This window comes from Rhagoletis zephyria, unplaced genomic scaffold, assembly GCF_001687245.7.
Source record: "Rhagoletis zephyria isolate East Lansing unplaced genomic scaffold, Rhagoletis_zephyria_1.1 Rzeph_scaffold_00017, whole genome shotgun sequence".
Taxonomy (NCBI): domain Eukaryota; kingdom Metazoa; phylum Arthropoda; class Insecta; order Diptera; family Tephritidae; genus Rhagoletis; species Rhagoletis zephyria.
Window position 1 is genome coordinate 385665 of NW_016157101.1, and position 27891 is coordinate 413555.

Here is a 27891-nt window from a genome sequence, read left to right on the forward strand (position 1 = left end):
GTGAAGATGAAGTATGATATTTCGCCTCATCGCTTAAAAAAGCTTCGGATATTGCCGTGTCAATACAACTACTAAAACTGAGTGTTACGGCCTTGTGAACCACCTTGCATCAGAGTGACCGTGCAATTGCATATGCCCTGGCCTTCGCTCAGCTGACTAAAGCCCATCTTTATAAGAGTGTGTGGTCCGAGTGTAGTCAGAGATACTCCTGCTTCCTCATTTCTTGGTACGACCGACTGGAGGCTGCATTTCCTGATTAACCAACCCTCAGCACAGTTTCTTTCCACATCACTATGGTCTGGTATGTATATCAACTAGCGACTTGGATAATGTCAGAAGTAAACAAAAGAAAGGTCAGCTATTTCCCTATTAAGTTTGAGCGCACCATGTGTTAGCCCGGATTACAGCTTAGCTTTCATAGTATGCTCAATACTTAGATATCCAGCAAGTGAGCAGCCAATCGACTGCTTCCTTAATAACAACCTAGAACCGTAAAATGAAGTTTGATAGAGAGCTGCTATAGACCCCTCCACCAACCCTTCGGTCAAGCTTCGACTTAACCGCGTAGAGGTTAACGGGTGCCTCCTTCAAACTTCTACCTCCCGATCATTCATCCTTAAAAGGAATGTAAGTGGAGAAAAAAAGGATTTAAAGCGAGTCCATTCGGTTTCAAAGGCCTTTGCATTAAATCATACAAGGTACTCGAAACAGCAAACTTAGCCCCTACTAACAGTGCAACATCTGCCGCATATGCAATCAACCGGAGGACTCTATACACCAGCTTCCCAAGCAGGTTATTTACGACCACAATCCAAGCAAAAAGTGAGAGAACACTGCCCTATGGCGTGCGCTGTTTTCCCTACGCTGGATGGCGCACTGCCCCACTCCGCGGCGACGGTTTTGTCACATGGAACGGGGACATGAACTTAATTAGGGTTTTACACGAAGCTTATCGTCAAAGGATTACCGTTAAAAGTCCTCTAGTAGTCGACTTCACGATCACATACGAGGCGGTCTATTGACAAGTGACTAGGGGAAATCCTGTTTGTAATTTGGAGATCGATCAGCGCCAATAGCGACTGATTGTTCTCAAATTCTTAAAGCTGATGCCACATAAAACTTTTGCTTCGCTTTACGTGACAGATTCGCTTTGACGGAAAAGATGAATTGTATGAAAATGCACAAAGCATGCCACATAAATCGTTGAAGCGGCAGCGCGAAGCGAAAAGATGGCCAACTCCCATCTTTTTGCGCGCTTTGACAACCAGCCGGTTTAATATTTATTTTGTTTCGTCCAAATTCGGGTTTTCATGCAGAAACATAAAACTTAATTACATTGCTGATAATTTTAAATCAAAATAATTAAAATCCACAGCAACTTTGATGAGTAAAAAAGCGGTACAACATTGTTTTCTTGGCGTTCATTGTGGCATACCTTTTGCGTCTGGCGCTTTGCTGGCAAAGTTATAAATGTCACGCAAAGCTACAAAGTTTTATCTGGCATCAGCTTTAGAGAGATATGAAAGCTTGTGGCGGCGTTCATATATCCGTCAACCAGGCGGCTCTCCAAGCGAAAAGCACATTGATTACCCCAGTATTAGTTTCTTCAACGGTTAGTTATTCATTTGAAATATTAAGGATTAAAACGAAGCTAAATCCAATGCCATGTAACCGATCGTTGTACTAAGTATTATTTTTATAACTGTTTTCCACTCGTCTCTTTGCTTTAAAATCAATTTTGAGTATTTGTTTCCCATATCTGGCAGTAAACACTAATTAAATACACATTAGACCGAATTATTCAATACAAAAATTTATTTACAATAACTACAAAATTTTGAGTTATTTATTTGCTTTCTTTCTACATTCCATTAATGAGAGTTTAATCAATCAGAAATAATCACAAATCTATAACAAGCCATTCTATCACATTTTACCGACACTGCTTCCGGCTTTTATATTGTCAAAAGAATAACTACAACTCTCATTAAATGCCTCCATCTTTACAATAAGTAATTACTTTAAAAATCAGAAATTAATATTAGGTAGAAGTACAAGTAAAAAATCCTATGCTTTTAAGCGTGAGCGTATTAATCTTTGTAACTATCTCTCGCTATTAATGTTTGCGATAGGGTGCACCATATTGTTGTTGGGGAGCCGCTACATTGCCACGTCCATACTGTGAGCCATACTGTTGCTGTTCCTCCTGTGGTGGATGGGTGCGAATGTATTCCAATGCCTTGAGTATAGCCTCTGGTATCGGTGGTGGTGTGGGCAAATGAGCACCCTGTGGTTGGAAACCATTCTCATCGGCAGTATAAGTGAGTTGGATTAATTGACCCTCTGGTGAATAGTACTGGGATGAGCCAGTGGCATAGTGACCGCCTACTCCAGATTCTTGCGCGGCAATACCGTTGCTGGTCTCGAATTGATAATTGTAGCTTCCATCTTCCTTCAAGTCGTTGGTGAGGCTGCGTATTTCGGCATGAGCATCGGCACTGCTACCAGCGCCACCGCCACCGCCACCGCCGCCAACAACGCGGTGCGGCGCACCATATAACTCGCTGACAGCAGGTGAAGCGTTACTCATGCAGATGGATGAAGCACAGAGAGCCGCAACGGCGAGCACGAACTGAAAGGTGAAAGGGGTTTGAGATAAGCAAGAGATATGTACAGTTTGTATATGGATGGAATTTCTTAATTAATGTGGCCAAAAAGTGCTTTCAGAAAGTGGATGAAGCTGAAGAACTTTTAGTTCAACCGCATGAGTAGTCACACTAAGCATGAAGAATACTTTTCGAATTTAACTTTTTCATTTCAAAAAAGTGAATTGCAGCTAAATTATCAGAAACTGCATTTTTTGGTTTTAACAGTATTTATCGATCTTTTGAAATTATAATCGACTATGCGTTTACTTTTTATTTGTTAGAAGGGACTTAATAAATGGGTTTTTTTTCAATGTGAGTCATGTAATTAAAATGAAAACTTTTTTTAACCGCAGTAAGAAAATTTTATAATTTCCAAGAATTTATTGCCAAAAATACTGCCGAGAATTTTAAAGCATTTTTTTTTTTAAATATAGATTTACCCGCAGATAGGAATTGAATAAATCGTGTTAGTCTTCCCGTCTGATTGCACCCTAAGCAGTGAGTAATTAACGGGAAAATGTCTATAGTTTTTTACAACAAGCTCTTAATAATTCGAATATAATCTATGTATATTTGCAATAACAAGCTGAAGTTATTTAAAAATGCGTATCCTCTTCTGCGACCTCTATTTTAAGATAGCTAAATTATGCAGTGGGGTGGACACTGCTAGTTCATCCCGGCCTTAACTGACCATTGCATATGTACCTATGTTGATTCAGACTGGGCAATATTTAACATAATTCAATGGTATGCCCGAAAATTGGCACATCAGAGTAATTTGCTATGAAACCCATATGGATGGCTAGGATCTTCTGTCCTTGAGCAGATCGAATACGGCACAATGAGTTCTTAATGCTAAACAAGGCGCATCTTTCGATGCTGGTATGAGTCTTAAATGATTTTGTCCCATTGGAATCCATAAAGTAAAGGCTCAACTTTAACTCAAGTCTATACTGTAGCATTTGCATGGAAGAGGTTGAAGTGATATCAGCTCAGCATCTGCTCTTTTTCTGTCTAGTTAACGCGAGATCAAGCTTTAAGCACCTTGGGCACACATCTTTTCACCCCTGATGAGGTTTTGGGAATAGATGTGGAATTTTATTGTGGGTACGTAGAGTATTTTTACAACCAACCCATTCCTTAAGTCTCCTAATCCTTAAATGGTATCACAGAGGATAGCTTCAATTTACCAGTCCAAGTAGGAATATATTATATAGATTTACATGCTTAGGTATGATAAATTTAAATGGAAAAGTGTTCGTATTGTTTAATAAACAAGAAAATTTTTTTAACGAACGTCGATATACTGATAAGGCAGCAACGCTTGAAAGTGAAAACTAGACATAAACTTTTGGTACTTAAAAAAAATAGTCATTAAAGAACTTGGTGCCGCCATGGTGGAGTCGTTACACATACATACATAGAACTTGCGCACGCGGTATAACCACTGCCACTGCCAAAAATGTTTTTGAGGAGGGTTGCCAACTGTTCGAAAAAATTTATTAAATTAAATTGATCAAATAAATAATATTACAATACGGATAACAAAGAGCACACCGGGCATTTGCTAGTGACCTTATAAAAATGGACTATTTAAATCAATTGTTTTTAATGTAATTCAGTGTTTTTTATTTTTATTTTTTTTATTTGAACATTTGATTCGATACCTCAAATTTAGTAGCGTCTAAGAATTTTTTAAAGAAAGTTTTAGTTCTTAAAATAACAGCGCGTGCTTGAATTTCTAGTTTATTTCTTGTTTTATTTAAATAGATTTGGGAAAATATTCTACATGTCTACTTTTGAATTTGAGTTTTTCGTTCAAATTGGAAATTTCGAAAAACCTGTACCTAATTTGTATCAGAAGGTAATTTGAAAAACTGTAAACTTGTAATGAAGCAATGAAAAAGGTTTACACCTAAAGGGGGTTCACCAATTTTAACAAGAATATATCGTTAAAACAACAGTTCGAAAAAACTGGAGCATGTAGAACCGACAGTCTTGGGAATGAGAATACACCACCCACTGAACCAGAGACTAACGCAAACAAAGAGGTCGTGAGTAGCTTCGAGAGGCTCGCGATACTTTGACACAACTCGTGTAGGCTGCTGCAACAAAAAAAAAAAACAGTGGAAGGCTTTCTTTCGGTGTTTTCAAAAGTCGTGCTGAACATTTTATGTATTTAGTTTGTTTCATTCACTTTATTTTTGGTTTCTATGTAGTAGTTTATATTTTCAACAAAAGTGCAAATTTTTTATTAACTTAATTCTCTTTTCTTAAAAACACTTTGAATACTTATTTATAAAATTATTGTATCTGTTATCCTTTTTTCCTTTAGCATAGCACACTTACAATTTTCGACATTTTTATTTTGTACGTATTGATATCGGCGAACTAACGTTACTAACGTTTAACACGTTGTGATTGCTTTAAAATTCAAATTGTTTTTGAATCAACACCTGTCAACGTATTCGCATTTATACACGAAGATTTTAATTGCAAGACTCACAATTACCAAAGTACCTAAGCACATAACTACATACTTAACGGCAAAAGACTACAGAAACTATGTACATATGTACATATGTACATATGTATGTATGAATGCAAACAGCGTTTGTGAATGGCTTTGCACCAAAAATTAATAGTCAAAATCTATTCACAAACTCGAATTCAAAATAGTGGTAAAATAATAATAATTACAAAATACCTTTTGCAAAATGCCATAAGCTTACCAGTATGTATGTACGTACAGTTTGTTTGTATGTATGTATGTACGTGGAACTTTACCGGCATCAAAAGCTTGGCAGCTCTTTGAAGAGGAAACTGATTTTTAAATGAAAAAATTGAGTAGCGGAAAATCGCTAACTGAACTTGATATGCATAAGTATATGTATATGTATATGGACCTGTGTATATATAGGTATATATCTAAATGTTCCAATATACATATATGTATGTATATAGCTCATCGAAGTCATCAATTTCAATTACAGTTCAAAAATAGCTGCTCTCTTTGCTCAGCATGTTGCCAGTTGAGTAGTTGTACACATAAAAAAAAAAAAAAACAACTACATAAAAAATCGTTGCAAGCAAAAATTAATAGCCATTTAAAAAAAAAAAATATGTAGCATAAGCGAGCAACTTTACCACCACAAATATCATTTGATATGCATACGCTACATAGTATGTATGTAGCTGTATAGCGGTAATGGTGAGCTACAAGTAATTATTTGGTTGAACAGCAAGAAGATTACCGCTTATGATATTAATGATGATCTGCAATTCCGAAATTGTTTAGTGTTTGCTCTGCAGTATGTCAAATATAACGTTTTTTAGCATTTTTTTTTTGGGGGGGAATTTTAATAATTTGAGCGTTTAAAATTTTTAGTGTCAGTAATATGTAAGCCAGCGAGTGCCAAGGTGCGCATAGCGGTGTAAAACAATGCAAGATGCGTGGCAATTGATACTCCAACCCACTCCACTTACTAATTTGCATATGTACGCGATAATGAATTCATGCCCTTCTAGTGATTCAACACTAAACAAACAAACAAAAAATAACAAAGAATGTTGCTGAATATGTACCCGTATGTAGCTTTAGTGTTGGTGCCCTCACCCTTGACCAGCCACAATGTTATACGGTGTTCGCATGAGGCCATTTTACAGGCAACTTTTACTTAGTTGAAAGCAAAAACCGCCTGGTGTGAACGGCCTTTCAACTAATCGCTTCCAATGAAGTTGGGGTGCAGCCAACTTTTGATTCAACTAATCGTCTCTAAAATTGCCTGGAAAATCGCCTCATGCGAAAACCCTATTAAGTTGCATACCTACGCGATCTTTATGGTGCTTCAGCACGATTGAGAGAATACAAAGGTTGCGCCGATCTCGGACCACTATTCCTCTGTTAACGAATTTGACAGAATAGTTGGTTGCATGACGTCACACTTGTGCAACTTGTTTACGTTTTCTTTGCAACATTTTTTCTTCTTCTTCCATTCTTGCTCACGTTTTGGCATTCCTCTCTCGCAATTGCACCAGTGTGACGTCACACAAAAGTTATTCTCAAAAATCCTCTCTGATCGGCGCAATCTTGTCTATCATTCTTGGTGCTTCAGTACTTTTGTTGCAGTGAGCTAAGTAGTATCATTATTTGATTCGCCTCACAAACAGCATCTCACTTCTGGTTTTATTGTAGTTAGGGATGCAAACGATGCATCGATGTGTCTGAAACATCGATAACATCGGCCAAAAAACCGATGTTTACCATCGATATTTGAAAATTACTCAACATCGTAAAATTGGCGATATATCGATGTCAATTTTAACGATGTTTTAAACATCGACTTTAGTTTCGGTTCAAAATTGCCATTGCGTTCACATCTTTATGTTATATTCTTTGGGCTCTGTCACACGGTCAGTATTTATTGACGTGATCCAAGTATAGCGATATTTATTGACGGTGTAGTATACAGTATTGATGGATCGTGATCCATATCGCAAAATTTCTAAAAATTTTGAAATCTGGATCGCGGATCGCAATACCGTCAATAAATATTGAACGTGTAGCACTTTCAAAACGCGATCCATACATTTCTTTAGTACATCTTTTACTCTCATAATGTAAACATCGGCTCTGCCTTCACTCTCGGGGCTTAAAATCTTTCAAAACAAATTGAACAAATCTTAAAATAATTGTCATAAATAATAAATGCATTATCTGAAAATTATACGTCGAAATATCGATGTATCGATGTTGGCTCTGAAAATTTGCATCCCTAATTGTAGTTATATTCCATTATACATATTAGGCCCTTTTGAGTTTAGCCGTAACTAGTGAAGCAAATTTTCTAATATGTACTGAAGTTAAAGCGTCATTTAAGAATTTATTCTCCCTAATTGATGAGGTTTTTTAAATTTTAACTAATTTTTCTCTTGCAAATTTGTAGTGTAGCCTCCAAGTGGCATATAATTTTTTGTGGGAAGCTTTTTTTAATTGTTTTCCATTTCCAATCCGTTTTTGGTTTTAAGTTGTAGTAGAAATATATTTTTCCATAGTTTTTGACTTTTATTTAAAAAAAAAACAGCCAAAATCCAAAATTCTTTAAAATGTTGTTCATAAAATGTCGTTAAATATACATATCGTCGATGTTTTTGCAAAACCGCCCATCGATCAGTTGCAAACCGTCTAAATCGCCGATCCCTTGGTTTACCCATAAAATTACACGTAAGAAAATTAGTTATTTCCTTTTAAGGTCAATATAATTTTCTAGGATCAATAAAAACGCTCGAAACTGTAAGAATACATTGATTACATGCTATTTAAGTATTATGCAGGCTCAGATTATTTAAATTACTAAATTATCCTTTTTTAATCGTTTGTCCTATTTGGGTCAAATCTAGTACATATACCAAAAATTATTTTTGGTTTTTAACGAATCTGAGCATGCACAATACTCAAGTGGCATCTAGTCTATGTATTCTTACAGTTACGAGCATTTTCATTGAACCTAGAAAATGATATTGACCTCAAAAGGAAAGAACTCATTTTCTTACGTGTAAACCCCGAAAAATGCAATGGGGGACCAATAAAAAATCGTTAGTAATAAAAAATGGTTAAATAATTGGGTATTACTATTAAAAGTCACCTGAAGAGATCGAAAAATATTTATTTTCAAGAATTCTATACCATTTCTATGAAAATTTGTTTTTTCCCCATATAAAATACGTGAGCGCTTTGAGCGACCCCTAGATTTCAAAATAAAAAATAGAGGTATATTTTTTTCGGTATAGAAGGATCCTGGCGGGTCAGAGCATTAAAATCCCGACTTTACTCTTTTGGACCACCCTAATGTCCGCACATAGCACATACATACGTATTGCAAAATTGATCTCTATTCTAGTGAAGCATATGAATTTAGCCTTTATGTGTGAACCATAAACCCGGTCACTAGTGCAGACAACTCAAGGCAAGCAAGGCTAACTACTTACGCTGCTGTTACTAAAGACGTCGAGGGAACAAATCGAGGGAACACAAAAACGCAAATAGCTTTATTTGAAAGCGATAAAAAAACGATCGCATTAACTAATAAGGAAACCCAGAAATAATTTTCAAAGTATCCTGAAATACAGTGGACCGGCTCCCTCTACTGAGTGAAAAAGTGAGAAGTTCGCGCGGTCCAGCCAACTAATGGGTGATCGTGTTATCTGTTTTTGCAGAAATCCGCTTAACAAATACATATATACTGGTATAGGTGTTCATTAATTTAATTTAGCAAATTAATTGAATTAACTATTTGCTTTGACACCATCTATATCAATGTCTTCGGGCAGTGGTTATAAGAACGAAGAAAAACGTCAAGCAACAACGACGGAGAAGAGAATATTTACTATATCTGACTGATAATTATTATTAATGATCCGTAGCACAAATAAGCAGCAAAAATATAAGAAATAAATTTACTTCAACGAGTCATTATGTTACGCATCTATACGAACATACATTAGGGTGTGCCAAAAACAGACGGAGATAAATTATTTGCGAATGTTATCCCTCTATATTGTGCCATCAAAAATGTATACATTTAAGATGTCATATTGTCACAATTTCATAAACTGTATAAAGGTTAAAAAATCGTTTAGAGGGATTCACAACAACACCACAACCATTTTGAAATTTGTGACTTAATGACAACAATACTGTTATTAAACCTTGTGAATCCCCTACTTAATTTTTTTTACTGAAGTACAACTTGAAATTAAAACATTTAACAATTAATTTTTAAGCAAACAACAAAATCGGCTTCAATTCTCATATAAAAATTTAAGAGTACCGTTAATTTCTTTGTGATCCAATCATCGGATCTAAACCAAACTAGTACCACCTCTACAGTACCACCTTTCCTTTAAAAAAAAAGAATTATAGGAATCGGTTTACGTTGTCCAAAGTTATGCGGTTACATACATAAAAAAATAAAAAAATATTCCGACGAATTGCAAACCTCCTCCTTTTTTGAAGTCGGTTAAAAATTTGGAAATACGACATTTTTTCAATTACATAAATTTCACGAGTTTTTTTTACATATTATGCGTTAAAAATCAGAAAATTTGATTTTTAGGGGCACTCAATGCGTATATCAAAAAAATAGTGGTATCATCGCTCAGTCTGTGCAGTCCCTTGCCTCACTGACTTGCCTTGCATTAGTTTTACATAATTCTTACATGAGCTCTGTTTAACGCCTTCCGACAATATACGTACATATGTATATCTTTGGGTGTCATGGTTTGGTTAGTTTTAAAGATTTTTTTTAACCATATCTTCATTTTCGCTTTTGAACATATGTACATTAGACTGCATCACCAAAAAAAGTTGCGATTTTTTCGCCGGGATTACAAAATTTATTATATTTTAGTTTAAAATTTATTTATTTATTTTTTGTCATTTGAGGGGATTTTTTCAAAAAAAACTTTAAGAAACTATTTTTATTCATAAAAACTCCATTTTTGGAGGTATTTTCAAAACGGTCCAGCTCACGCAAATCTTAATATTTCTCCAAAATATTTTGGTGGACGTCTTAAAATAGAATAGATTTTATAATTCTAATGTAAACACAGTACCGATTTTTTTTTATGTATGTAGAGTGATGCAGTCTAATGTACATATGCATGCACAAGTATGTGTCTCCGTTTTTTCCTATAGTATATTCGCTATTTTGCAAATTTTTGCTAACTTTCGCTATGTACATATGTATGTACATATGTACATCAATATATGTATGTGATTGCTATGATTTATTGCCCTGCTGACAACGATTAGTTTATTAACCATCCTGACCTTGAAAAGTTAATTGAAATTATCAAAAGTTTTCATTTTTTAACTTATTGCTTATACCAGATTTGCACTGACCATTAAATGACGAAAATTTTAATGACCAAATGGGTAACTACAAAAAGGTCGTGGTATTACGTTTCCGAAATCAGTCATTAATATCGTCACCCGCATGCCCGAAAATGTTTCATTTTTACACTTTCACGTTTCTAGCATACGGGCGACGATAACGTTTCCACGTATTATTTCAATGTCCTATGGAAATTCGGCATTAGAAGGAACTACTTTTACACATTACAATACAAGTTATGAATCAAACTAAATTCTGTTAAAATATAGAACAAATAACTGAAATAATTACCTTTTCGGTGACCTTATTTTCTCCCAACCGTGTCTGTTTATGTGTTATTAAGGTAAAGATAAAACTTAACGGGTAGCTTTTTAGTTTCTAGCATAAAGTAATGTACATCGAAAGTTTTAGGGACCGCGAATCAAAAAAAAAATAGATTTTTTGCAGAACTGCCAACTGTTCGAAAATTCAAGGATGTGTAGATAACTGAGTGTATTTCGGACTGCGTAGATAATTGAAACATAAAATCCAGAATTAATCCCGAAAATTCGGAAATAATTCCAAAACTGCGCCAAGTCCCGCGAAATCCAAAAAATAACCTTGTAAAAATGCTAGACGTTAAATGCAGTTGTAATCTCGACTCAGTCCCTGTTTTCTTCCGCCATTATCCCAAAAAATCTCGAAACTCCCGCAAAACCCTTGAACGAATTCCAGACGCTCACGAAAAAATTCAGAAATGCGGAATACTTAATTGGGGGAATATAGCGAATAGTACCCAAAAAAGAACCCAAAGTGCCCACAAATAAATTTTAATTGTCCAGTATAAATCTCGTAAAAAACCGGGGATTTCTCGAAAACCAATTTCGAAAAACCCGGAAAAATACACAACCCCCTCCTAAGGTGAGCTAAAGTGAGCAACATAACATAACTTTATCTTTGTCAAGATCAAGATCAAGCTTTATCTTTTTGCTTATCTTTCTATTTATCCTCACCTTTATCGATATGTTTATTTTTATCCTTATCTTCATCTTTATCTTTTCCTCCCCTTCACCTTTGTCTTGATATTGAGTATTTCATTTTACCACCTCTTCATCTTTTTCTTTATCCTTTTCTTTATCAACATACCAATTCATCTTTTTCTTCGTTCTTCGTGTATTAATCTTACATAACATAACGGAACTTAATGAATTACTGCTTTGAAGAGAAAATTACCTCACTCGAGAGAAGTTATTTTGTCAAATGTGCGCCGATATGGAAACCTATCCAAAAATTTTAAAAAGGATATGTTTGAAGAACATCCTATTTACGATGAAACAGCACTGAATTTGTAATTTTATTCCTGCTGAACTAAGTACGGATGCCTCCTCTAATAGCAGCTTTTATATCGTAAGGCAAGGACATATCGAGTAGCAGGCGGTCTCTGGAAAATAAATACTCTTTTGCACCTCAAGACCTTTGTTATGTATACTTTAGTAGCAAATGCCATTTAAGAACTAAACAGTTTCTTTGTATGTAATGTATATGTATGTATATTATATAAGCACACAAGCACCATTCTCATGCTCACGGACGTGCTATTGTTTGCTATAGCGCTTAACTTGCTTTTTCGGCAGGTGAGCTCAAACTATATACATACGTATGTATGTACAGTTAGTACTTCGAGTTGGCTCAAAGCGACCACACTGACAGACACTTAAGAGCTGGCACATATGCTTTGTAAATTTATGCAATTGTTCCCACTTATCCATATACAAAAGGGTGCACACACCTTCAATATGCATATGTATGTATGTATATACATTAGATCAGATCACGGTGTATGTAACAAAATATACGAACAAAATATTCAACTAGATTTTTTTTATTTATTTATTTATTTATTTTAACGCCTACTCACTATAAGAGTATGTATGTATTTCAATTATATAAAAAAAAAACATTTATTTTGGGCACCCTGTAAAAATAGCCAAACCAGGTTTGTATCACAACTCTTTTGTTATAAATAAGATATTTTTATATATATATTTTTTTACTTGCTCAAAACAAAATCTGTGATACGGTCTAATGTTCGAGTAGCAGTACATCTACTTGGTAACAACGACACGAAAAAGGAAATGATAAAACTCATCGATCCGTCTCATAAAACGCTGCAAGCAAAGTATGTTTGTACGTGTGCGTTGGGTTACTGGCATAGTGTGATGCTGCATGCCACAACTGGATATTGCACTTGCCACGCGCATACGTGGTGTACAGGTTCCTTTTTTTGCCTTCGTTTCCTCGTTTTCTCTTTCTCTCCGTCTCACACAAAGCTGTGACATGCACGTATCCATAGCCGGTTACGTATTTCCTGTTTTCCTGGCACATCTTTTGCTACTCCACTACAATTGATTCATCTCTGTTTGTTTTTTTTTTTTTAATTTTTCCATTTTTTGGTGCAATTTCGCTTTCGGCAAACCTGACCTAAATTCAATGAGATGCATTAATCTCGCTTAGTGTGCATTTTTTGTGACAGCCAAGAGAGCAAGCAGGCGAGTGATATGAAGTTGTACAGTGAACTACTTTTTGGCTGGCTAACAAGGTCAACGTGAATTCAAAGTCATCTTCCTGACCACTCTGGCCGTCCGTCCATTCACCGTGAGGAAGTACATATGAATGTACAAACTTATGTACATATGTATGTATGTATGCATGTAGATGAGTGTATGCCTCCTAATTGTAAGCTCATAAATCTTACACACATACAAAACTTAAGCATTATGTGTAACTAATAATAGCTCCATCGCTCAAACACTTAATCGGTATTTTAGTTGGTCACTTTGTCTTTCTTTTCATTTAATCTACTGCTATTTATTAACAATTTATGCAAATCTATGTAATTATTTAAATTTGTTAAATGCTTAACAGTGATGAATGAATAAAAGACGCCAAGTTATTTTTGGCATAATTGATTACATTTTTCAGAATATCCAACGTCAAAAAGCGCCACTCTCTAATTAGTTAATTTTTTTTTTTTTTTTTTTTTTTTTTTTTTTTTTTTTTTTTTTTTTTTTTTTTTNCATCTTTTTAGGCCATTTAACAATCGTCTCTTCAGCTGTTGCTTTGACATCTGCTTGTGTTGCCATCATTGATGCTCCATTTGTGTCAATTTGTTCATTTCTGTCATAAATTGGCCATTCGGTTATGCTTTGACTTTGGCGGTTGAAGTTGTTGCTATCGCTAATATTTTACACTCTATGGCAAGCGAAGAAAGAAAAACTAAGATAATAAATACTTAGAAACACACATCACTTTCGATTTCTTTTGAAATGAATTCATGTGTTTGTGTGTGTTTTTTTTTATTGTACAAGGTACAAGTAGATGCGTGTTAACGCAGCCTTTGTTCTTGCTAGAGGCCTAAGCTTTTGAAATCATTTTTAAATTTAAGACAAATTTAATTAAGTTAGACATATCGTATGAAGTGTTGATTAGTGCAATAAATATTACTCTCTAGTGGAAGGCTTGACTTAAAAAAAAATAAATAAAATAAAAATTTGAGAAAAATTTGTATAGTTACTTTGTTAGATCTTTCGCATTGAAAATAATAAATAGTTAGTAAAAAATCCTATATGTATAACCTTAAATGAAATTTTTAAAATCACCTGCATATTATGTACATTAGGGTGCATCACTTCGCACACTAAAAAAACGGTACCTGTACCATTGGAACTACGCAATTTATTATATTTTAACAGGGCTATTCTGACAACTGTCTTTCAGCTCAACACAGTCTTTCAAAATACAAAAGTCTAACGTAAGACAACTGTCAATTCTATAATTGAAAAATGAAATAAATTCCTAAAAATTAAAGAACTTGACAAAAAATATTTTTGTTTTTAAAATAATATAATTTAAAAACTAAAAGAAAAAGAAATAAATCAAAAAACGAAAAACTTAAATAAGTTCCTAAAAATTAAATGAAATTAACAAAAACAACAAACAATAAACTCTAAAAATTTTATAAAAAAGTAACAAAAAATGTTTTTCCAAAAAGAAGAAAGAAACAAAAGTTTATAAAAATTAAATTTAATTTAAAAAAATATTTTTAAACGAATAAAATCTAAACATTAAATTGAAAAAATAAAATAAAATAAATAAAAACATATTTTTCAAACAATCGTTTTTAATGTCGGCATGTTTATATATTAGTGTAATAAAAGATTATTTAATCAGAATCAAATGGTCACTGAAAAAACAGATATTCATATTTTTTTTTAACTATAAAATCTAAAAATTTAAATTTAATTTAATTAAAAAAGAAAAAAATTTATTGAAAAAACAATTTGGCTGCCCGCAGACCCAATCTCGGATCTCTCGAATGCCAAGCTTTGTTCACTCGGCTTTTCACCATGCGAATTGCCAGTGGAGCTTTTTTTTGTAAGACTTTCGTGCCAGAATAAACCAAATCTTTCAACCTAAGGCAATATAATCTTTCAATTTTCTTACAAAACATTTTCATCTATCTTAGCCAGAATTGCCTCTTAAGCCTACCGCCAAAATATTTCGCTAAAATATTAAGATTTACTTGAACTAAACCAATTTTGAAATACCTCACAAATTCAGATTTTTATTAGTTTCCAAAGTAATTTTTCTAAAAAATAACCTCAGATGATTTTAAAAGGGTTACATTAAAATTTTAGCATGGGTAACAAAATAATGAGATTTTGTGGGTATTTTAAAATCGATCCAGCTAACATAAATTTTAGAATTTTTCCGAAATATTTCAGCGGAAACCTTAAAATATAAATTTCGGTGGAAAAACCGCAACTATTTTTTGCAAGGCTCCCCAATATACACATACTTAGATATTTGTTTTAATGCATAAATGAAAAATTGTATATTTTACGGATTCGTGCGACGAGTATAAAAAAATCAATTAGCCCAAACTGGGACTTTTTTATTTTTAGTTTTTAATAAGTTGACCTTTTAAAAGAAATAAAAAATGTATGTATTTTATTGTAAGATAATTTTTCCCCTGCGAAGACAAATTACTTGCCATTCGTACACACCTTCCCACCTTATTTCAATAAGCAATGTGCCGCCGGCAATCTCTAACGACGCAACTTTTGCTCGTATGTATGTGTGTAGTTAGCTCAAAAATATTTATAACTAAACCCTTTGTTAAATTTAATTTTAATCAATTAGCAGGTCAACTGTAAGTACTGCCGAGGTTAGGCATCTAAAATGTAGAAACGCCCTTTGACAAACTAACGCTGCGTATGGCTGCTAATGGGAACCGTCATAAAATGCTCCGGATTTTTTTTTTTAGGTTACTAGAAAAATAATAAAATTGAAATAACGGTACAAAATTATCGAAAAACTTTAAATCCAAGCATCGTAATTATTCTTACTGGAAAAAAGAAAACCATTAAAAAAATATTAAATATCATCGAAAAAATATAAAACAAAATAATTCAAAAAACCCGAAACAATCAGTATATTTACAGTGGCGGTCAAAAATGAATGAATGGTGTTTCGTTTTTAATATTTACAATGCTTTTAAAGCTACATTTTTTTAATATTTTTTTGTAAACTTCATACTGAATTTAGAAAAATTCCACAAATTTTTATCTAAATTTCGAGCTTTTTTACCAGAATTTTTAGAAATTTTTTCGGGTATGCAGTTAACAGGCTTATTAAATTTTAGTAAAGTTTGAGCGCTTAAAAAATCGCATTGATTTTTGATAATTTTTTTTTTTTTTTTGCTGACGGCTTTTGCGGTTTTTCATATAAAAAACGAAATATAGGAAAACTGGCGTTGACTTTTTTTATTTTTTTTCACAAACGGTCTTGCGCATATTCTTCCACAAGAAATGCATGGTTGTATGGAAAAATGTGCAAGACGCCCTGCCCCCATATAGTCGAAACACTGTGCGCCGTCAACAAAAAAAAAAAAGTATTAAAAATTAATGCGACTTTTTAGCCACTCAAAACTTGCCCTCCTTTTACTATAATTTTATAAGTTTGTTAAAATTCTGGTGAAAAAGCTCGAAGTTTATATAAAAATTTGTAGAATTTTTCTAAATTCTGTATAAAGTTTAAAAGTGTGATTTATACAGTTTTTGTTAAAGAATAAGCCATATTTTTATAAAGAAATATCAAATATCAATATCTTAGCATGAAAATATTAAAAACGAAACCAAATTAAATCATTTTTGACCGCCATTGTACGTTACTAGGCATAAAATATAGTAAAACTGGGTTTTTAGTTTTTCTCTCTGACGTCAGAATTTTTTTAAGGCAAATGAAAAAAAATAATAATTTTTTCAAAAACAAATATTGGAGATTTTCAGGGGTATTAAAGGATAAAATTTTAAGAGGATATTTTCAATACGTATTAGTACTTGTGCACCAAAAACATATATTCGGTCTTATATTTTGTGGAAGCAAGAGATTGAAGAATTAAAATAGATAGATCCAAATACATACTTACCACCTCTTTTCCAGAAAGCTGCTCGCGCAAGGTTGAAATAGTCAGTTTTTCCTAAAGGGATGCTCGCTGCACGCACGACATTTATGCTTAGGAACCACTTTTTTATGAGTTCAAATTAAAAGCTCAACATTGAGAAGGTGTCACTTGTTAAACAAAAAAATAAATAAACTTCGAAAACTAACTGAATTAAGCTAAAAAAATATAAAATATTTCACCAATTTTTAACTCGCAAATAAGCAATAAAGAAGATTAAAAAAGAAGCACCAATATGTAAATTTTAGGCAATTTAGGAAATTAAAATGAGCCACAATGGAAGGCACTGTGCAATTTTTTTTTTTTTTTTGCTTTAATTTTATTTTATTCAACTTTTGGCAATTCTCGTATTTCTTCTCCTGAAAGGTACCGGCAGGTTCACTACATTACTCACTGGATTACTACAAAATGAAGCAGCAGATGTCAACTATTCGCTACTATAAAAGCATCAGTGGACACTTGGACACTTACGCATTCACGTGTGCTCACTCGAGGCAGAAAGAAGCATTCAATTCAGCAACAAATAACACCGGACAACAACAACGCAATGTATAAAACAGTAAGTGACAGCCAGTGTTCCACACACACACCCACACACCCACACACACCCACACACACCCACACACACACATAGGTACTTTCATTTTTCTCAAGGATAAAACACAATGCCATCTCTCAATTATTTGCAGACCACCACATCACCACTCGCAATCGCACTCATCTTTGCCATTGTACTTTGCAGCTGCCACAATTTCGTAGAAGCGCGTCCTGATCAATATGATGCCGCTGCAGAGACGCGTAATTTCAAGAGCGAAGTGAAAGAGGATGGCAGCTATCAGTATCAGTATGAAACGTCGAATGGCATTGCTGCTGGCGAATCGGGTGTTGGCGGTTATTATGCAAGTGGCTCGGCCGCCTATTATGCGCCAGATGGACAACTCATTCAACTGAGCTATACTGCCGATGAGAATGGCTTCCATCCGGCTGGCGAACACTTACCAACGCCACCACCAATTCCAGAGGCTATTCTAAAGTCACTTGAATACATTCGCACGCATCCCCAGCAGGAGGATCGCAAAGGTGCTAGCGGACAGGCTCAACCTTCCTTTCAGTTTAATAAGAAGTTCTAAGTCAATTGGCGAATAAGTTGAAATGTGGATCTATGAAAGATATCACTTGCTGTTCGTCGCGTTTTAATGACCAACGGTTTTTTTTTTGTGTTGATGATTTTTGAAAAAAAGCGCCTGTTGTAACTATGTATAACTTTAAGCGAAAACTTTATAAACGTAGATAAGTTTTCCTCAAGTAAATCCAAGTAATGTTTTAAATTTCTTAATCTTTATTCGTTGTTGGTAAGCAGAAAGGATAAACCCTTTCGAGACATCTATAAGTTAGTTTTTTTGCTGAGACAATGATCGAATGGGATTTTTATATTTCTCGCTGCCAAACTAATGGTACCAAAGCAGACTTTGACAAGCTGGAATTTTAACAGCCTATTGGAGAACACGCTTGGCTGCGTGAAATTAAGTGCAAAAAGGTTTAATTTGGCGTGGGTTAAGTTTGCTATTACTTCAGTCTGGAACACCGCGGGTAATCTACTCATTGGAATTGATAGTTTGGTCCATTATTGAACCATCTGTGTACTCCCTTCCATATCTGGGATTAAGAGATGAGCGACGGTTTGTCCAGTCTTAAAGATCTGGGATTTTCCCAAGAACTTTCAGGCAAGGGCGATCTCCATGGTTACAGACTCAGAAAGCCCACATACTATTTCCAACCCACGTATCTTTTCAAGAATACCTGTATGAAGATTCCTTATAGATAAAATATGACTTTTTAGACGCTGCTGTTGCTCGATCTTAGAAGCGACTCTAAAGCCGCATTTTAATCCACCGAGCGAGAGACAAGTCAACTTTTTTAATTTAATGGTACAGTATGGCCGTTTCTGCAACCAAATAACGAATGCTTACGACACAATCGAATAGAGGATCATTCGGTTAAGCCACTTTATTATGTCTGTGAAGTTGGCATACGATATGACGCAAAAAGCCAAAAAAAATCTGTCTGAGTACCTTTCCAGTAGTTCTAGAGTTCTTGAAAAGGAAAAAAAAAAGTTCTGCAAAATTTAGCCGAAAAAAAATTTTTTCTAAAAAGTCGAAAAAGTGTAATGTTTGAAAAAGATAAAAATTCTGTGTAGCTCTTCAATAAGTCTAGACGTCCTTAGAAGGAAAAAGAGAGTTCTACAAAATTACGCAGAAAAAAACATTTTTTTCGAAATAGTCGAAAGAAAGAAAGAGTTAAATTTTTGAAAAAATAAAAATAAAAATTAAAGCTGTTCTGAGTAGCTCTTCAATAGTTCTAGAGTTTCTGAGAAGGAAAAAGAAAGTTCTTCAAAATTACGCTTGATACCATGGCAACCGTCTAAACTTTATTGTTGTGGATTTATAAAAAAAAAATGTTCGGCATAATTTTGCAGAACTATGTTTTCCTTCTCAGGAACTCTAGAACTTTTGAAACGCTACTCAGAACAGTTAAAGTTTCCTTACTTACTTTTTCGACTTTGAAAAAAAAAATGTTTTTTTCTGCGTAATTTTGCAGAACTGAAGAAGAAATTGACTCTTAAATTTGTATATGAGAATTGAAGTTGTTTTTGTTTTTGCTTACAAATTATAATTTTTTTTTTAACATTAAATTTTTTAGACTTTTTTGATTTTTTTTTTCGGCGTAATTTTTCAGAACTTTTTTCCCTATTCAGGAACTCTAGAACTATTGAAAAGCTACTACGAAAAATTTTTAATTTGTCTTTTTGCTACATGTCGTATGCTGCGAGAATCTGGCATACACAATTTTTAAAGCAATTTTTTTTGTCAAAATGTCCAGAACTTTTTTTCCTTTTCAATAACTCTAGAACTATTGGAGAGCTACTCAGAACTATTTTTGTGTCATACCATATGGCAACTCCCCAGACATCACTCTATTAGCCTTGATTTTAGACCTAATGCCCCGCCGGTTGACCGAGGTTAGATTTATATTAGTACTGCTGAATTTTTTCGAAACAATAATTGCCTGCGCACTCATGATTAACAAATGAGGGAAAACATTTGAGTCAAAATCATTAAAGTTTACCAGTATTTTTTTTTTGAAGGTCCAGCTTTTTAGTGGAATATATTTTTTCTGGTTCACAATGATAAAGAAATATAAATTCGAAATTTTTTTCGAAATTCGAATTATTTACGAAGTCATAGCTATTAACTTTTTTTTGAAAAGGTTTGGATTCTCTTTCTTTTCTCGCGATTGGTAATACCAGTTAAAAATTATGATTTTTTCGCCAATTTTTATTTTATATTTTGGCCTACAATTTTTTTTGTAAAAGTTATTAGCAACTTGGAAACCTTAGTGAGTTGCTGCAGATAACTTAACTGGACGGCAGAGCAGGTCACTCTTCACCTGGTATCTGTGCCGAGCCGCACTTATACCCGACAATGAGATGGCTGATGAGGTTGCAAGAAAAGGCACTTCCCTTCCACTTCGCCGTCAAGCAAGTTCAATATGCAGCTATTCTTCTACTCCGAAGCAGGCGAAAGCTAGAAACCTGCAACACGGTAATGCTTACGTGGCCGGAACGGTATGTGAAAAGATCGAGGGAGCTGCTTATGTTGAGCAGAGGAGAAATCTCTTCGGCTGCGAGGAAGAATTAGTAAGGCAACCACTTTGCTAATGTCCAGCACTGAAAAGGAGCAGGCCATTGGAAAGCTGAGCGATTTGGCGGTCATAAAGATATGACGATTACTCCACATTATGATTTGTACAGAAGGGTGCTTGACGGGGTACCACAACGGGCCGAATCCCAGGTGGCTACTGTAATTTTATTACTCGATCCATTGACATAGCATCCAGTAGATCTAAATTCGCATTTGAAAGGAAACAAGTTATCTGTTCGCAAATATCCATTTCTAAAACGTAAGCAAAATTTTTGAGACACCCTTTATTTTAGCTAGTGATTTTGAACACCTACAAATCATTTTGCTATTTATGAAGTCGAATTATTTGACATTTGTTTATGAATAATTTAAAATGCGAAAATAGCGGTAAGAAAGAAACGCAACCACACCTTCGGCGATGGTGTTCAGCAAGGCGATGACTCTTGTTATGTGAGCGGTACATACATATGCATGCATGTATGTGTGCAAGTTTTCACACACAATTTTATAAATCCATGATTATAATAATGAAGATTTTGGTAAATCTACTATATATATACATATGTATGTAGTCAAGCGTAAGATTATTAATAATAAAAATTTATTATGTACATTAGGGTAGTCCAAAATAAGTAAAGTTGGAATTTTAATGCTCTCACCCCTAGGATGATTCTATACGAAAAAAATGTACACCTATTTTTTTATTTTGGAATAAAAAATATTTAGAGGTCGCTCATAACAATCAACATTTTCCATGTATTTTGTATGGTAAAACCCCACTTTTCGTAGAAATGGTATGGAATTCTTAAAAATAAATATTTTTCGATCGGAAAACTTTGCTTCTCTTCAGGAGATTTCCAATAATAATACCCAATCATTTATTTAAAAAAAAAGTTGTTTTTCCCATATAAAACACACGGCACACAGATAGTTTAAAATCTGTACAAGCATATGGAATACTTTTTGAAGAGAGCGGCCACCTTTTTCAAAGGTTAAAATCAATCATTTAATACGTTAAATACAATTTTGTAGCATGTGGGTGTTAAACTAACGGTACTCAAAAACGATTTATTTTGAAAATAGTTTTGAAGCGAGTTGCCACCTATTCAGTATAAATCAATTTAATTAACCACTTAAATCAAATATATTAATACGAATATCAAACGAGAGAGGTTAAAGAAACTTTATTCTGAAAACATTTGCGAAGAGGGCTGCCACCTACCTATTCAGGAGTTCAAGACAAAATTAATTAACAAGTTAAATAAAATTTTTTACTGCGTGCATTAAGCGAGAGAGGTTTGAGAAAGCTTTATTTCGAAAATATTTTTATGAAGGGTTACCACCTGTTTAGAAATTCAAAATCGCTTTAATTGATAAATTATATATTTCAGTATGTGTGTCAAACGAGAGAGGTTTTAAGTAAGCTTTATTTACACCAAATTATTTTGAAAGCATTTTATTAGAGAGTTGCCACATTTCCAAGACTTATGTAAATCAATTTCTTCCGTTTGTGTTGAATACAGTATGACAAATTAGTATTGATTTGAAATTAAAGACTATATAAGGAAGATAAATTTTTCTTCATATTGAAGGGGCTAATTTAATTAAAATTTATAACCCAGAACTGGAACTTAACATACCTACATACTTGAATACATTCCGCAGCAAATTCAATTGAAAATAAATTTAACAGCGTCGCTGTGTGAACACTTTTGTAGCAAAGTGTATGTCTTTTCATAAAAAACCAAAACTAATAACACCGAACAAAGGAAGCTAGCCACTCGTTGCTTATTTTAATTAGTTTTAAGTTTCTTTCATTTGTTAATTTCCTTTATTGACATCCAAATTCGCTGATTATTTGGCCGCATAGATGCGGGTCAATTGTCTAATTGAAAGCCAAGTTTTGAGTACCAAACCTCTAAGCCAAAATTGGTGAATGTGAGTGAAGCCTCTAACCGCTGATGTATCTACATAACAAAGGCCGAACTTGACAGCGTTTTAAATCAGACTTTCAGTTGACAAATGATCTCTCGTATAAAACTAGTGCAGATTTAGCTAATCAACATCAAATCAATCCAGTGTCTTCGACAGCAAACAACTCCGCCCCGAAGAGTTGCCCAAAAAATACAATCAAACAGCTTTAAAATGAACAAATTCGTAAGTAAATATCAATCAATTGTACAACACAAGAACTCGCTCAAAATAAGTTACTTATTGTATTTTCCTCAAATTTCCCAGATCCTTTTTGCCACCATCGCTTCATTGGCCTGCGTCGCTCATGCGGTGCATCCTCAAAGCGCTCATGCAGAAACGCTCAAACACAACAACCAACTAAGTCAAGATGGCAGCTATAAATTGGATTACTCAACCTCGAATGGCATAAGCGCTCAAGAGGAGGGCTATGGTGGTCATCATGCTAGCGGTGGTTTCTCTTATTACTCGCCAGAAGGTGAACTGATTCAGCTTTCGTATTTGGCCGATGAGAATGGATTCCAACCGCAAGGCAATCACTTGCCAACTCCACCACCAATTCCACCACAGATCCTCAAGTCATTGGAATATATTCGTGCGCACCCATACGATGAGAATGCCGCACATCGACGTCAGCAGCAAGCCCAACAGCAATCTCGGCCACAACAGCAACTTCGTCACCAACAATTTCATCATGTTGCCGCCCCTAGTCATCAAGTGAATAGCTTCCGTTATCCAGCGAAACATAGACACTTTTGAATGCAATCTATGTAACTCGAATAAAAGTCCTTACGATTAAATGCAAAATTATTCACTCAGCATTAATATTGTACATAAATCTTTTCTGTTCAAATCTATATATTAATTTAGCGATTGTATCGAACCGATTTCAATTCCAAGAACACCATTGGAAGGGTATTTTTCTATAGATGAGGAGAGTTTTTATAGTTTTAAAATTGGTTAATCCGGATCAACTGCAGTTAATTCCCGAATTGATCCGGATCAACGCTGACGTCTGTTTATGCTTTTAGGCTCCTTGCAGTGAAGAAGTGCGAACCGTCTGGAATCGCGCTGTAATGCAATTGCATTATTTGTGATGTAAAATAACCGTGGAATAATATTCCAAAACGCACTACACAATTTTCAATTACAAAATAAAAATGTTTACTACTCTTTAGTCTAATTTTGACAGTAATTTTGATGTCCCCCGATGAAAATCTGCAAGAAAAGTCCATAAAACGGCAAACAAATCTTTTTTTTTAGAGGTAGCCATTTTTTTTTTCTTTCAAGAATTCATTTTTCAACCTAAGTTTTGGGTGGTTGGATATTGTTATTTATAATGAGGTTATTCACGCTTTCCTGGTTATCAGGTTATCTGGTTAAAAATTATTATTGTGTAGAGTATTTTATTGTTGTAAACTGAGTAAAGTGAGTTATATTTAACTAAATAACCACATAAGCTGATAACCAGGCGTGCGTGAACAACCTCAATGGCAATTATGTTAGCTTTCAAACCCAATTTTTTTTCGTTTGTCATCTTATTTCTATCGAGAGTTCTACGATTTTGGCCATCGACTCTCCCAAATCGTACACTGTGCGCCATCGACCTAATTCCCAACAGCAGCCTAGTAGAGGTGAATAATAATGCTAGATCGGAGAGAAACCCATTATATAGTCGTAAGTTGCATACCTATCATTTCACTTTTTCACTAGTGAATCTAAACTAAGTGCAAATGTATGTTTTTTCTTTTCATATAGCATATAAGTTGGTCATCATAATTTTTGTTTACGCCGTTTTACTAGTATTTGGCGCAAAATATTGATTATTTCAAATGTTCAACGACATTCTCAACAATAGCAAATAGTTAATACAATGCTGCTAATTAAAAAATCATAATTAATATGTAAATGCAACAAGAAAATAAATATTCAATGCGAAAGCTACACATCTGGCATGTACAACTTAAAAATACCTATGTAAATTAGACTGCATCACTCCCCATACAAAAAAAATCGGTACTATTTTTCCATTGGAATTATAAAATCTATTATATTTTAAGACGTCCACCCAAATAGTTCGGAAAAATATTAAGATTTAAGTGAGCTGGACCGATTTGAAAATACTTCCAAAAATGGAGTTTTTTATGAATAAAAATAGTTTCTTAAAGAGCTTTTTGAAAAAATCCCCTCAAATGACAAAACGGTTTAAGCTTAAAATATTTGTATAAAAATATTAAAAAAAAAAATAAAAAAAAATTTTGAACGGAATCGTAATGATGGGATTTTTGATGTTGTTTTTTAACTTTTTTCAAATATTGGTATAAGAAAAACTTGAATAACTGAACCTAAACTCTTCCGATTTAGACTTAAGAGGTGTCATTGGAAAGGTACTTTTACACCCTTTTTATTTCTTTGCTAATAAACTCATTCAAAGGATGGAAGAGAAAGGTAGGATGAACGAACGTCATTCAAAGTTGAATTAAGATGTGTTGGTATTCGAAAAAACAAGATGGGACACGAATGACGTTTTTTTGGCCAGAAATAAAAACAGTGTGAAAATACCTTTCTACTGAGATCCCATAAGTCTAAATCAGAACATTTTTGGCCCAGTTATTCAAGTTTTTCGTAAACCAATCTTTGAAAAAAGTAAAAAAAACAGCATCAAAAATCTTATTCTTACGATTCCGTTGAAAAAATGTTTAAATATTTTTATGCAGGTTTTTTAAGCTTAATCTAATTTGTCATCGGAGGGGACTTTTTTCAAAAAGTTCTTTAAGAAACTATTTTTATTAATAAAAAACTTCATTTTTCCATTTTTCAAATCGGTCCAGCTCGCTTAAATCTTAATATTTTTCCGAAATATTTTGGGGGACGTCTTAAAATATAATAAATTTTGTAATCCCGGCGACAAAAACCGCAACTTTTTTTGGTGATGCAGTCTAATGTACATACCTCTGCATTTAGTATATTGAAGAGTACTATTTAAAAAAATTTCTTACATATTTTATGATTATAACCTGACATTTTAGGAGTGCTCTGCGGAGACAATGACGCCCTGTGTTGTTAAACTTGATAAATTAATTAAAATAATCTGACACTTATCTGTTTATATGCGTATCATCCGATATACATATGTACATATTTGCATTTAGTTTAGTATACACTATCTTACACTACTGTATTTCTTGTTGTTTATCTTACCTACCTACCTGCAATAACAGTAGAGCAACGAGCTTTTGAGAGTTCACAAAACCCGGTCAGATTAAAATTGGCGAACTGATAAGCACTTTAAGTGAGACTATATTATATAAAAATTTTGCCTAAAAACTGTTAATAATCAATCGGTTTAAGCTTAAAATTAAGTATTTGCATATGATTGGCGATATTTCATTTTTCTATTAATAGAAGCTTATAATGTGTGTTGTATAAATGATTTGCGCTCGAACGCTGGTGGGTGCAGCAGTCAAAATATTTGAGCTTGTGGTTAAAATACACACCAGGGGGTTACTTTTGCTAAATACTATATAAAAATGTTTTAAGGCGCATCTCAAATCAGTTACAAAATTAGCGCCATACATAGCGTAAGCAGCCACAAATAAGTGAACAAAATCGCATTTAAAAATTCATAACTGCGCAAAGAAAATGTTTAAAGTAGTAAGTTTAAAAAACTAAACAGTTTTCTATATATTATTTCTTCTATATATTCTAAATTTACCTCTCACTCGCAGCTCATCCTTGCCACCACCTTATTTGCTCTCACCAACGCTGATGGCAATCCTGCCGATGTTCAAGCGTCGATATTAAGGTATGATAATGACTTGCGACCCGACGGTAGCTACAACTATGCATACGAAACATCGAATAGGATTCAGGCGGAGGAGAGCGGCGTTGGCAGTTCCTATGCATCCGGCTCTTATTCATACATCTCACCTGAAGGACAACCCATACAATTATCCTATACAGCCAATGAAAATGGATACCAGCCCAGGGGTGATCATTTGCCAACGCCACCACCAATTCCAGATTACATCCTTAAAGCATTAGCTTACATCGAAGCACATCCATTTGAAAAAATTCAGCTGAAAAAGAGAAGGTAAACGTTGAATATAAACTCGAAAGCGCCCTAATTTAGAAAAATTCATTAGTTTTAAAAAAATTTAGTCAAATTCATTATGTAGCATCTAATGCGCTAATCATAGTTACAGCCATTTACATACATACATACATACATATGTACATATGTAATAGCTTTTATGCCATTTTCTTGTCCGCAAAGAAAACATTAATGTTTAAATAAACGAACAATTGGTAAAAAAAAACTAATATTCTAAGGCATTTGGAGATTAACTTTTCGAAGGCTTGTCTTACTAAAATACATATCGTCGTTTACAAGTACAAAACCGCGTATGTGAGGTTGCATAAATTATTTTCTAGAGATATATTTCAAAATGGTGCTCATTTTTACAAAGCAATCGCATTTCTGGCTAGTATATTTCAGGACGAATGGATAAGGCTTGAGCCAAGAGCTCATGTGAGCAAGTCCAATTTTTGGCAAAAAATGTCACTTACGCGGTTTTGCAGAACGACGATACGCGGTTTTATACTCTAAACGACGATATGTAGCCTATTACGAAAATTCTTCAGTACAAAGAAACCAGGTTAGACCAATTTCGACGCAAAATGGACTCCAATTTGTCATGAGTTACCTTTGATAGAGATAGCATTAGAATTTACGTATAATGAAGTTTGATTACCTCTTGGGTTGGTTTCATTTGAGGCCAGTTCATATTCAGTCAAGCGCAGAATTGTGACATTATGTGTGAAACTTCCTCCAAAGAATTCGCGATGCCCGGAACAATAGTTTCCGAACATTCTTTTCTACATACATTTTACACAACTTGAATGCAATAATGTAGATAATCCACTAATTTTGGACGGAAATTTGGTGCTGTGAATTGCCTTTTATTTCCATTTCCGTTCCTTTCCGTTTTTTGAGCTAAAAAGTTGTTCCGCACTCCAAAGAGTTGTCTGAGTTTATATTTCACAAACAAAAACAAAACTAATGAACATTTGTTACTAAAGAAACTTATTTCAATTTAAAGGAAGCAGGGGCTACTCGAATTATGAAGTTAGTGCCGAGCTACTGCCGACCTACCTAAATAAAAATACTACTG

The 27891-nt window shown here is 34.1% G+C and overlaps 4 protein-coding genes across 4 annotated transcripts; 3 read left to right on the forward strand and 1 right to left on the reverse strand.

Moving 5' to 3' along the window:
- Window positions 1–1850: 1850 nt before the first annotated feature.
- Window positions 1851–26537, reverse strand: LOC108360878 (pupal cuticle protein Edg-78E-like). Its single transcript, XM_017613331.1, has 2 exons — window positions 26433–26537; window positions 1851–2632 (listed from the first exon to the last, which is right to left on the reverse strand). The coding sequence occupies exon 2, from the start codon at window positions 2588–2590 to the stop codon at window positions 2117–2119; it is 474 nt and encodes a 157-aa protein (XP_017468820.1). The 5' UTR covers window positions 2591–2632; window positions 26433–26537; the 3' UTR covers window positions 1851–2116.
- LOC108360884 (pupal cuticle protein Edg-78E-like) lies at window positions 17485–18400 on the forward strand. The gene is made up of 2 exons (XM_017613345.1): window positions 17485–17604; window positions 17735–18400. Exons 1-2 carry the CDS (start codon window positions 17593–17595, stop codon window positions 18173–18175), a joined length of 453 nt encoding a protein of 150 aa, XP_017468834.1. The 5' UTR covers window positions 17485–17592; the 3' UTR covers window positions 18176–18400.
- On the forward strand, window positions 22872–23476 carry LOC108360723 (pupal cuticle protein Edg-78E-like). Its single transcript, XM_017613137.1, has 2 exons — window positions 22872–22903; window positions 22985–23476. The coding sequence occupies exons 1-2, from the start codon at window positions 22892–22894 to the stop codon at window positions 23474–23476; spliced, it is 504 nt and encodes a 167-aa protein (XP_017468626.1). The 5' UTR covers window positions 22872–22891.
- LOC108360891 (pupal cuticle protein Edg-78E-like) lies at window positions 26272–26814 on the forward strand. The gene is made up of 2 exons (XM_017613356.1): window positions 26272–26371; window positions 26446–26814. Exons 1-2 carry the CDS (start codon window positions 26360–26362, stop codon window positions 26812–26814), a joined length of 381 nt encoding a protein of 126 aa, XP_017468845.1. The 5' UTR covers window positions 26272–26359.
- The last annotated feature ends 1077 nt before the right edge of the window (window positions 26815–27891 follow it).

Coding starts and splice junctions, on each gene's coding strand:
- LOC108360878 (XM_017613331.1), bottom strand. CDS start 2,590: ATGAGTAACGCTTCACCTGCTGTCAGCGAGTTATATGGTGCGCCGCAC.